An 11322-nucleotide genomic window follows, 5' to 3' on the forward strand; every position below is an offset into this window, starting at 1 on the left:
AACCACTGAGCCACAGGAAAGCTTTAAACACACCTGTAAGCAAACAGGCATGGAAACAGGGATGACTGGAGCTAATATGTGTTTTATAAAGTAGATGCATCGCTAGTCATGGTTAAGCATTTCTAGTATTTACAAATGATGTGAAACCAAACCTTTTTCAAAGTCAGACATGAAATGTTTATATTCAATTCAATTAATGTTGACTTCGAACTGGTTAAATCTGAATTGTCTGATTTGATCAGATGCCTTGAATGTTGAAAAAGCATCACACTTTTACAGGAAAAAGCCACTGGACTTCCATGAGTTTGTGTGCATTTTTTGAAACATTAAGCGCTCACCCTCCCTTAACCTTGAATCTGTCAAATGTGTATCGTTTTAGACAGACAATAACACATTTTTCAGATCATTTGAGAATGGATGTGCTTGGGTGGTCAGGGGTCTCTGTGGATTACACACACACACACACACACGCACGCACGCACGCACGCACGCACGCACGCACGCACGCACACACACACACACACACACACACACACACACACACACACACACACACACACACACACACACACACACGCACACACACACACGCGCACACACACACACACAGTGTGTCACTGAGACCTACATTGGACTGAAGACTGACCGCAGGCTGCATGAAACCACTGACTGGGTTGAGTATCCATCCTCTGTTCCTAACCAGTCCAAACCAGAAACTGGGCCCATCAGCAGCCGGACCTGCTCTTTTAAATAATTCTGACAAGCACTAAAGCAACCCAGTATGACAAGAACATATACACCTACCAATATTAAAAAATATCCTAAATACATTACCATATCTCATATCGGTTTTCACATTGTAAGAAATGAGCAGTGTGAAGCAAAGCAGTGCTTTGGTCTTTCAGACATAAAAATACCTACCAGATGATGTTATGAGCCTTATTCTTATAAATATGCATACATATTATAAGAACAAACCCACCAGATGGCCACATTGTCTGAAAAAGGGCACAAAAGCTGTCACCGGGATAGTAACCTTTGAAAAGGTCCTAATATGCACCATTCAGGTATACACTTGGTACCTTGAGGTAATATTAAGCAACATTTAGGTGCAAATGGTATTTTTAAAAGTGACAGCTTTTGTTTTGTTATTGATGGCTGAACATCCATCACCACTGCTATTCAAAACATTTCTGAAAACTTGACCTTGTGGATGGAAATCCATCGAGCACAAAAATTGGGTAGAATGAGTAACCCACAATTATGGCTTCTTTACAAAGTGCTTGTTTATGGATGAAATAATATAATAGACTGTAAAGCTTATGTTACACTGCTCATTTTGAAGTCAAACTGAATATTCTGGAAATACTTCCATCATCTGACATTTAAAGTCCTACATGCATTTGAAACATTCATAGCTCTGGTGATGTTGGTAGGTTACTTACAGTATATAAGTACCACATTAGTAATATTGAGTGCAGGTTTCTTGGAAGGTAGGCTACGAGTAATAGCTAAAAGGCCTTATTTATGGTATCCACTTCTTCGTTGGTCTCAATGGATTAACATAAGATCAAGTTCAAGTGACCAGTACATAAATAAACACTTGTGACCCTGATGAGGAGACCAGTAAACCGACCTCACACCCTTGCAAGGAAGTTTTACAATCCTGTTAAAAATGACTGGGGGGAATAAAGAGATGGCAGGAAAGGAGGGGGGCTTTCAGGGCTCTTCTGGGACTCACTTACTGCCAGTGTCTCTGTTACAGGAGAGGCGTATTAAGGTCGGGAAACATGACCCTGAGGAGTTACAACAGTTTGCACACCATCTCTGCCATCTGTCAATCACGTTTTCAAATATGTTCTCCGTGAACTATGAGCTGAAATGTTCAAACTTATTTGCATGTTGTATTTTGTTGATATTTAATTGTAGTTTTGATTCAACTAGACAGCTGTCTACAATTATTTACAATTAGGCACTGTTGATTAAACTGAACATTTAAAGACATTTGAATTTTGTGGTATTTTGCGCGCCAGACCTCAGAGGCTCGTGTTGCCCGCACTATATTTACCCCCCCAAGAGGTGAATTTAAAAATGTAATAATATTTTTTTAAAAATGCCTCTTTAATAAAACCACACAACCATTTCCCGTCTCCCAATGTGCTCAGCAAATCCAAGTCTTGCTGTGTTCGGTCCAGATTCAAATCCTCTCTTTCCTCTTTGCTTCGCCACATATTTCCCGGATCACAGCCCTCAATCACCATGAATGTCCATTACCCTGGTGACGGCCATTACCCTTCAGTTCACACTGCATGGGTTGCTAAAGCCTCTGGATGTATGCTTTGGACAGTGAGGTGTGTTTGACTTCGAACCCACGCCATCTTTCTTCTGCTAGACAGAAGCCTGGCGGACATGCACCCGGATTCAGACTGATATGAGAGAAAATATTGAGCCTGGAGCTTGACCAGTACAACGAAGACCTTGGAAGAGCGAAACGGTGGTTGAGACAAGTCTATACTGAAGATGACAGAATCCAAGAAAACTGTGTCTAAAAACAAGAGCTTCTGTAACAAGCTCGAAAGAATTCTCCTATTCCTCATCAGACAAAACCTTCTGAGGTGAGTTTACTTAACAGTTGCATCATAATTATTAACAACACACAACTCAGTTTAACCATGCTTTAAATGAACAGATGTGCTGTATTTAAATTTATATCATGGTCTGTTTGAATACTGAATTCTGATTGGCTGGAAGGTGTGCATTAAAAGCCTTTAACGCACAGGTAGCTCCAGTCAGTTTGATTACATTTAAAATTAACTGACAAAATAACCGTCATTTTCACCTGTTTGATCTAAAATGACACTGTAAACATCTATAAAAGCTTTAACTTGGCAAGTAACCATGGTATAAGGTATTAAAATCCTTCAATGCACGGCTAGCCGTGGATTATCCCTTACCTAGTTATTGCCATTCTTTAAAGGGGAGGTAGGTTTAAATTCTTTAAATTTAGTTAGTGAGTAGTACAGCTGTTTGAGCATAAACAATAATCTGCCAAAATTTACAGAAAATGAAGATATCTACAGATACAGATACAGATATCACTTTTTAAAGATTACAGTGAACAGCTCGTTGGCACTACAACAAACTTTTTCCTGGGTTAGTGACGTCATGAATCCCAAACTATACATTGACCCTGCCCCCTGGAACATGGATAGGGTAATGGGCAGGACATCACAACACACACTCCAAGCGGTAGACCAATCACAAAAGACTAGCTCAGCGTGATCAATCAGAGCGTCTCGGAAGGAGGGACTTCATAAAACCAGAACCAGCCTGTTTTCTGAGAATCAAGATGATGGTGTAAAACACACCTGAAATATATAAAATATAAAGCATTTTTTGAAAATCGAGACATGAATTGATTAGCACACCGTAAAAATAATAAAGACTTTGAAAAATAGGCAAAATAGGATTTAATGCACACATGGCTTCTTTTTTCATAAATTACACTGTAAAAATAGTAATTTTACTTTTTTTTTACAGATTTCTCACATGTAATGTATAAAAACTGTAAGTGTACAAATTCTTCACACATTCGTAAGTTTTTTTCCTGTCAAATTACACTAAAAAGAATGCAAATTTACAAGAAAAACATGACATTTAATGTAAAAAAAATATTTTTGCCCCAGCTACCAGAAAATTTCAGGTTTTTATGTGATATTTTTACAGTGTAGGCTCATTGTAAATTGTGACAATACTCTTTTTGCCTTTTCTGATTTCATTTAATGTAATAGAGCAGTGGTTCCCAAACTTTTTACAATGGCGTACCCCCCAGGGATTTAACATCATTCTGCGTACCCCCTTTCTTACAGTCACAATTGTGGTCTCAAACATTTTTTTATTTGCATTTTAAATGCATGTAATTTTCTTTTATCAAACAATAAATGATATATGACTCATATACAGTATAAATAATAGAAATAATAATAAAAGAATTACATTCTCCACAATAGCCACTCTGTAACTCACCATGTAGGATGCTTCCAGTCCTTTCTTATTAAGGTTTTCTGACGCTGTTATAAGGGCGTTACTACTCCCGAGTTGTCTTATCTGTCTTTCGAAAAACTCTCGCGGTTTATTTTTCAAAGTCGCATGCTTTGTTTCTGCGCAAAAACGCTGGCTTCATGCAGTTATGAGAGAGTGCTTTTCCACATATAACGCACTGTGGTTTGGGATTTTCGTCACTGCCAATGTAAGTAAATCCATATGAAATGTATTTCTCATCATATTTACGCCCTTTTGATCGTCTTTCTGTGAACTGCTGAACCTCAGTTGACGCTGTAGTCTCCGATGCATCGCTATCTGTGTTGGTGGCAACCGGAGCGGGTGGTTGACTTACACCTGCAGCCGAAGTGCTGTTGGAGGGACCCGGGGTGTGGTCAGAGGACTGTGGATCATCCGAGCTGCTGGTAGTCAATTTTCTTTCTGTGGCTGCGGGCCTAAATCTTTGCAACCACTTATCCATTTTAATTTAACAAGCAGTTGTTGCTTCGTTCCAAGCCGCGTGCAGTCGAATTACATGCGGTACGTGAAGACGTGCGCTTACGCATGAGTGGACGCATATTTTGTGATTGGATGTCATGAATTTGACCTTTTATGGCACTACGTGACTACTATTTTGCTTTGTGTACACTAGAGGGAGCACGTCTTTATATTTAGCTTGTGAGAAAAACATGACTGGTTGATTGCAAGGTGCGTTATAATTAAGTAAACAGTAGATTTCAGGATTTTGTTCACGTACTCCCTCCGTCACTTGGCGTACCCCCGGGGGTAGGCGTACACCAGTTTGGGAACCACTGATTTAAAGCATTCATCCTGAGCAGACATATAAGAAATACATAAAACAGGAAAACTGGACATAAGATTCAGACATTCAGAGGTGTGTAAAAGACAGAGTGAGATATTAAATAGCTGAGCACAAGACTATTTGTTACGTAGTTACTGTAAGTAAAAATCAAACCTTCAATCCATCCTTCACCCGGGTCCCTTCATAAATGGCTCCAAAAGTGCTTTCAGCCAGCATGTCACTGATCTCACACCGGCATGACTCGATTTCTATTAAAAGAGACATGAAATTGACAAAACACCAAACATTATCGATACTTCATCCAAAACTATTTTAACAATATTTGTGTACATATGGGCAGAAGTGTGTTGGTGTACGTTGTGTTATGTTGAGATTATGGAAGTAAACTCACCCTGAATGAACACACTGGGCTCCTCATCTTCCTCCATCTACTCCTCAGCCAGACCGGCTGATGCTGGCTGGATTTCCTTATCCCATTCCAACTTTTCCTCCCAGTCCGACTCGATAGTGACTGTATCCTGAACAGCATCATAAGTCGAGTCTGACCCAAAATGCAACTGCAAAACGGGCTCAGAAAGGACTGGATCCTGAGTGCTGAGGATCTCCAGGTCACAGGTGAGAGTTTCCTGGCTTTCCTGAAACTCTGTAGTGACAAACACACAAGATCAATTCAATCAAAGAATATTCATGAAATAATCAACACTTAACGTTACATTCATGACTCCTACACAATACTGAAAATGGACAAATTTCACTCACAATTTTCAACAAAAGGATCTGTTCATCTTTTTAACCAACAAGTTACAGAAGGATATCCTGGCAAACACCATAAATAATATTCAAGTATACAAATATACAAGTTTGGGCAGAGCTGAAATGAATGAGTTGGTAACCACCGTGTAACTTGTCAGTTGTTGTCACGATCCCAGTCCGTGTTTCCCCTATCTTTGTGAACTTTTCTGTCACTTCCTGTTGTGTGCCATGTTTGTAGTCCTTTGTAGTTTTTCTTGTTAATTAGTTTCCCCAGGTGTTTCTTGTTTCCTTGTTATCCCAGTGTATATAAACCCTAGTGTTTCCTTTGTTTGGGGTCTGTCTTTGTTTCATGCTTTCTTTTTGTGCCTCCTATGTTCTGTGGATTACCTTGGTTTGTTTTATCTTGTATTATTTTCATTAAATTCCAACTGCACTTGGATCCGCTTCTCTGCCTGGATTACTCATCGTCACAGATGAAAATAATACAAAGCTTCAAAAAACTCAGTTCTGAAGAAAGGAGTGTTGATGAGACAAACGATAGATACAGAGCTGGATTGTTAGCAGACATTGAAGCTGATCTGGAATGTGTTGAAGAAGCTGAATTGAGTAAGCAGCAGCAAACTGACTTGGACAAGACAATCCATGAATGTGAAGCAATGTTGGAAGAGGTCAGAGAAATCGTCCTGTCCAATTTATGGTCAAGATACGGGTAAAGTGAGATGGAAGCAGCAATTCAAGAAGCAGAAATAGCTTGTGATAGATCTGCTAAAATACCTGTTGTCGCTCTAAACAGAAATGGATTCGAGTTCCAGCTAAATGGTGCAAAGGAAAATATTCAAGGTGTAATCACAGTTCTAACAGGGAAATGTGGATTCCAACTATAGAAAAAACCAGTATGGAAGCTAGATTGAATGATCTGAAAGCATGCAGCATATACCTAGAGGGAAGGAGAGTGGCATTTATCTTAGCACAATGGGAGTGCACCAGATATCTATGTCAGCTCCACAACTACAACCAACAGTGAGGGTAAAACCAATCAGTTTACCCAAATTCAGTGGATGCGAAAGAGATTTTCATCAATGGAAGAAGGATTGGGAAAGTCTGCAAAAGCAAGGGGAACCAACTGGCTCAGTTGAAGTAAAGAAGATCCAACTTTTAGACAGCATAGACGACAGAATGTGTAAAGACCTTCGATTGTCAACCTATAACACTGCTGAAGACGTTTTCCGAGTACTGGAAAACAGGTATGGAAATAAGTCCACAATTGCTTTGGAAATAGTTGAAGATATGGAAAAAATCCCTACTTTTAAGAGCAAATCACTCGAGGAAAATCATTGATTTAATTCAAAGCATAGAGAAAGCCTTGGATGACCTCAAAAAGCTTGGCAACATAGGAGCCATTAAAAATCCTTTGGTGATTAAGTCAATAGAAAGTAAGCTACCTGATGACATGAAAAGAGACTGGCTTGTTTTCATGGTCAACCCATTAAGTGGCGTTACTCCAGACAGTCACTTTGATGAACTTCTAAAGTTTCTGAAAACACAAGAAGAAATCCTAGAGAAATTAGAACAGCTGGGAGTAGGTGAGAAGTCGGAAATAAAACCCCTTTATATGGAAAAGTATGCTACCACACGATCAACAGGGAGAGGCGGATGCGTCGTCTGCGCTGCGGAGATGAAAGGCACCGGGAGAAGATATTCTTCTGTAAGCGGTTCAAAGAGCTGAAACCTGGTGAGAAGCTGGATGCTGTGGAAAAGCTGGGGGCATGCAAAAGGTGTTTAATATGTCATGGAGAAGATGATGAATGTAAAGATAACTATCTGTATAGGAACAGGGATTGTTAAAGGAGTGATTCTCCGGACATCATTTCTTTCTTTGCCAGAAGGGAGATTCCAAAAGGAACGATACTGTCAAAGGAGGAAGGTCTAATGTGAAGAGGCAGTTCACAGAGGATCAAGAAAAATTCATATATGAACTTTCAAAAGAGGTGGCTGAAAAATTCAGGAGAGCGTGTCAGATACAAACTACATTACCCAAGAAGCTGCCAAAAGATTAAATCTGAGGAGTGAAAAGGATACATTGGTCGTTCATGGGGTCAAAAGAATGAACATAGATACTTTCTCAAGGTGGGGGTCAAGACATCCAAAGGCACAGAAAAAGCTCACAAACTTGTTTGCTACGGTTTGGAGAAAATTGCTGAAGTGCATAAAGAAGTGAAGCCAGAGCAATTCAAGAAATTCTTCCCAGAAATTAAACCTGACGATTTGAAAAGACCAAAGACCATTGATCGACTCATTAGTCATCGTAAAGGAAGACTTGTTCCATAGAGAATAAAAGTAATTGGAGATCTTGTACTGTGGGATGGCCCATTAGGGAAAACCCTTGGTGGAGCACATCCAAATCTCTTTGAAAGGATAGATGTAGCTGTGTATAAGTCTGAAACACATTTCGCTCGTTCCACAAGAGTCTCCGCAGTGAAATATCAAGAAATATCAGAAGCACAAGAGTACAGAGCAGTAACTAACTTTGCTGGCAAAGAGTTCCTGGAGTGGTGGAAAGGGACAGCATAGGAACGGCCGGTGAACCTAAGTGTGGAATATGTTGATGCTGTAATTGTCAACCTGGAGGCAAGGAAATGACTTTAAGTGAGGAAAGAGAATTGGAAGTCATAAAAAAAGGACTTACCTATGTGAGAGCAGATGAACACAGTGAAAAACCTCATTGGGACACAAAGTATCCTTGGATTGAAGATCCAAGTTCTTTACCTAATAACAGTAGCATAGTAGAGGCAAGTTTCTTTAAGACGGAGAAGCAACTCAAGAAAGAACCAGAGTGGCAAGTAGCATATACATCACAAGTCCATGAAATGATAGAAAGGGGAGCAGAAAAGAAATTTACCAAAAAGATCATCACTAGCTGGAAAGGACCAGTATGGTATATAAGTCACCTAGTAGCACCAAACCCACAGTCAATAGCAGTCAAAAGTGTAAGGGAATCAGCATGAATGACCTACTTTTGAAGGGGCCTGATGTTCTCAATCCAATTCGAGTAGTCCTTCTCAAGTTCAGACGAGGTGTTCATGCAGCCTTTGGTGACATCCAAAAAATGTACAATTCTTTGTGGTTGGAAGATCTAGAGATGCATTTTCATAGATTTCTGTGGAGAGACAAGGAACATGGAGAAATTGCTTCTTCGGGCAAACTCAGGTAAACTCCTCTTCTTTCCGCGAAAATTAGTTCTTTCGGTTAATGGTGGTGAATACGCCTCGGTCACTTAATTTATACCCCACCTATGCAAATTAAACAGAATGCAAAAAGTTGTTTCTTCACTGATCCAAAATGAGGCACGCCAAAAACAAAACGGACCTATCATGTGTACAGAATTACTTTCTGTGATTCAACTACATGTTAACTGCAGTTTTGTGTAAAATGTAGTGTGTTAATGCTAACTTTCCCAAAAGCCTGTCTAACGTACCCCTTAATTTTAGGCCCAATCCAGTTAACATTTCTTAACACATATCAATAGTTTACAATCTACGTGAAGTACACATTTATCGTGTCTCTAGTTAGTTAATATCTAACTAACTTTTTATATTTTTAATGTGCAAAGTGTGCAGTCATCATTAATTGACGACGCTTTGAAGTGATGCTAAAAGGAGCAAGGATATGCCATTTCACTTGATTTAATTCCTCCATCCTCGCATCTTTTCCTTGCTCCTTTCCCTCGCATCCTGAAGGGGTGGAGCTAAGACGCGAGGAAAGGAAGTGAGGAAAGGAAAGGAGGATGCACAAATAAGAATTGAGAAGCACACATTGACAAAGAGGAAACGAGATGAATTCTTCTTCTGTGTGACAAGCGAGTGTCAGAATGCATAAAGTTGCGCAGCGCCACCTTGTGTACTGGGGTGTTTCTGTTTTTCATTAAACTATGTCAGAGGGAGTGAATTTGCACGTTCACTCGGCTCATCGCCAGTGAAAATTGTTTGGATATGAACGCCGAAAAACAATGCCGATAAATGCGTGCGATTATCGTTCCGGTCTGTACGTACCTTTATACCTCTGCAGAAACATTGCTGACAGTGTTGAAACTTGATGGGACCACCAGCAATGAAGAACACTTGGAGGTTGCAGCAATAAAGACAACTCGGAACTGTGCTGTGCCAGAAGATCACTTATGGTTTGACTGAAGCAGCGGAATCAAAAATGATTTGGGACTGAGGTAGTAGATCTTGCACTATAGCATTTTCCAGCTTTTGACAAAAGAAAAAACAATTAAACTAAGGTTATTGCAGGAAACACCCATTTTACAATTTATATTACATCATATAAATGCTTAGTCCAGTTTTTGACATAAAAACAATGAAATAGGCACTAAGGTCATAGCAGGAAGCTTTACCAACACGGATGATGTTGTAATACTTGTAGATGAACTTTTTACAAACACAACTGTGGGTGATGTAATACATGTAGATGAACTGCACTTTTATGGATCAGGCGCTCAGTCTGTTGTTGGCTTTGTTTTATCTTTAGTAGGAATGTTTGAAGGATGGCGGAGATTTGAATGCAGAGTGGGGCTGGAATTCTCTTCTTCAGCAATGCAAATAGTGTAGTGATAGTCCAAGGTAATTTTAGTTAACAAAAAGCTTTGAAAATATTTCGGTTCATTGAAATCAAATCAAATATTAGCCAAAATAATATGGAAAAAATGCACTACATGAAAAATGAATATGTTGTCTCAGAAATAAACTAAATTTAAAGCACTATAATTATAACAAAAACTAAAATAAAAATTAATAAATTTTATATAGCAGCATTTGAAAAAGAAAATAACAAAAGCATATAAAAAATCGCTAAACATTTCACAAAAGAAATCTAAAAATAAAAGTTAAATCAAGATATTGATAAAAACTAAATGAGTGAGTGAGTAAGAAAAATTGAAAATGTACAAAACATTACAATTAGTGTTCCTTAATCTTATCAAACATGAAAATGTACATGGCCTTGAAGGGATAGTTCACCCATTTCAAACCTTTCAAAAATGTCTTCTGAAAAACACAAAATAATTTATTTTGAAGAATGTTGGTAACCAAAAATTGCATTGGTTTTGTGTTCATGCAGTGCAAATCAATGGGAACCAATAGTTTTGATTACCAACAACCTTCAAAATATCTTATTTTATGTTTTGCGGAAGAAAGAAAGTCAAATACATTTTGGGTGAACTATCACTTGAACACCCTCTAATGGTACAAACACTTAAAAAAATCCCATTGTCTGATGCTGCCTTCACATGCTATCGGAAATTCCATACTTCCTACTGCCCCATTTAAGGGTGACTCCTGACAACCATCAATACAATGATAATGAATCCAGCAGCATGTGTGGGACAAGTAAGACCATGACGTAAGAGGGCTTTGGCATGTAGTGGCCATGAGGTGTGAAGTCTCTGGCATGTGGTGGCTATAGGAAAGCTGTAGCACATGGTGTCCATGTTGTGGGAAGGCTCCGGTGCATGGTGGCCATGAGGTGTGAAGTCTCTTGGACAACATGGGACAAGAAAACTAAAGGGAGCAATGAGACAAGAGACAAACTTAACTGTAAAGTATTTAAAAATAAAAGACTTAACCAAGGCACCATGAATTCCCACAGGGGCCGTCCTCACACAGTTACACCCCTGTATCCCCCTCTACCCATTATGATGGATGATT

At 39.2% G+C, this 11322-nt stretch overlaps 1 protein-coding gene across 1 annotated transcript in view; it reads right to left on the reverse strand.

Annotated features, from left to right (window-relative positions):
* The window catches only part of si:ch1073-391i24.1 (receptor-type tyrosine-protein phosphatase mu), a 72543-nt gene extending 67251 nt beyond the window's left edge, over positions 1-5292 (reverse strand). The window contains exons 1-4 of the mRNA XM_057333425.1: positions 5256-5292; positions 5018-5112; positions 4820-4872; positions 4291-4412 (exon numbers count right to left, since the gene is read on the reverse strand). Of these exons, the coding sequence (XP_057189408.1) occupies positions 4291-4412; positions 4820-4872; positions 5018-5112; positions 5256-5292 (307 nt within the window). The remainder of the gene's footprint in view (positions 1-4290; positions 4413-4819; positions 4873-5017; positions 5113-5255) is intronic.
* Positions 5293-11322: the final 6030 nt, after the last annotated feature.

The sequence above is a fragment of the Triplophysa rosa genome, linkage group LG5 (assembly GCF_024868665.1).
Source record: "Triplophysa rosa linkage group LG5, Trosa_1v2, whole genome shotgun sequence".
Classification (NCBI taxonomy): Eukaryota; Metazoa; Chordata; class Actinopteri; order Cypriniformes; family Nemacheilidae; genus Triplophysa; species Triplophysa rosa.